General features: G+C 52.6%; 1 protein-coding gene across 1 annotated transcript in view; it reads right to left on the bottom strand.

Moving 5' to 3' along the window:
- The window catches only part of NVL (nuclear VCP like), a 35,453-nt gene that overhangs the window by 34,165 nt on the left and 149 nt on the right, over window positions 1-1,139 (bottom strand). The window contains exon 2 of the mRNA XM_048937932.1: window positions 497-570. Coding sequence (XP_048793889.1) covers window positions 497-570 — 74 coding nt within the window. The remainder of the gene's footprint in view (window positions 1-496; window positions 571-1,139) is intronic.

Raw genomic sequence — 1,139 nt, forward strand, 5'->3', positions numbered from 1 at the left:
TCTAACAAGACATTAAAAAATAGATAGTGCAAACATAAATGAATATCCTTCTCTACCATCCTTTACTCCCACATCCATACACAACCTGCTGGAACACAATCTTTCTCCCCACAGTGAAAATGGCTGACAAATAATTTGGCAGGGCTGGCTGTCCCACTGAGCAAAAGTCAGTGTCCTGCAGCCACCTCATCTGCCTGCACCCAGGTGTTATTTTCTTCTACATTTTCAGCTCTGTAGGGTAAGGATTAACATGCTCTAATGTATCTGTAGTTCTTCACTAACAGTTGCATCATGAAGCTAACATAATGACATAATGTAAGCTAGTTGATACACCAGCAGAGGAAAACACGGGAGCAGAAACAATCTTTCTGTTCCAATTAACCTCAACAATGGACAAAGAAGGTAACAGAAGATTCGAATTTTGACAGCACACAAATACAAAATGATACGTTTTATATCCCGAGTGTGGAATATAAGGACACTGATCCTTGCTCACCTATAGGTTTTCTGCAGATCAGAGGCCAGGATCCCAATGTCCACATAATGGCCACACTTGCTGCTTGCAAGGTACTGAAATGAGACACAGAATCACAGAATGGCCAGGGTTGGAAGGGACCTCAAGGATCATGAATCTCCAACCTCCCTGCCACATGCAGGGCCATCAACCTCCTCATTTAATACTAGACCAGGCTGCCCAGAGCCCCGTCCAATCTGGCCTTGAACACCTCCAGGGACGGGGCATCCACAACCTCTCTGGGCAGCCCGTTCCACTGTCTCTGTAAAGAACTTAGACACGTTTGGAGGCGAATCAGACCTGGTCACTCACTTCACCAGAGCACCCGCCTGCTCGAGGCTCGGCAGTCACAAGGAGGCCGGGCACAGCTCCGAGCCGTCCCGCCCGCGAGCGAAGCTTCCACAAACCCAGGCGGGCTGCGGCTGGGGGAGCGCCGCGGTCTGCCCCTCATCGACGGGCTGCGGAGGCAACCGCGCCTTTTCTGCTTCCCTCCGCTCACTCGGCACCATCCTAAGGCCGGAGCGGCAGCAGGAAGCACAACGACGAGACGAGGCCTTTCCCCTCGCGCCCTCCGCCCGCGGCCCGTCCCGCTCCCCGGGGCTGAGGGAAGAGGCGAGGCACGGAC

This window comes from Lagopus muta, chromosome 2 (assembly GCF_023343835.1).
Source record: "Lagopus muta isolate bLagMut1 chromosome 2, bLagMut1 primary, whole genome shotgun sequence".
Lineage (NCBI taxonomy): Eukaryota > Metazoa > Chordata > Aves > Galliformes > Phasianidae > Lagopus > Lagopus muta.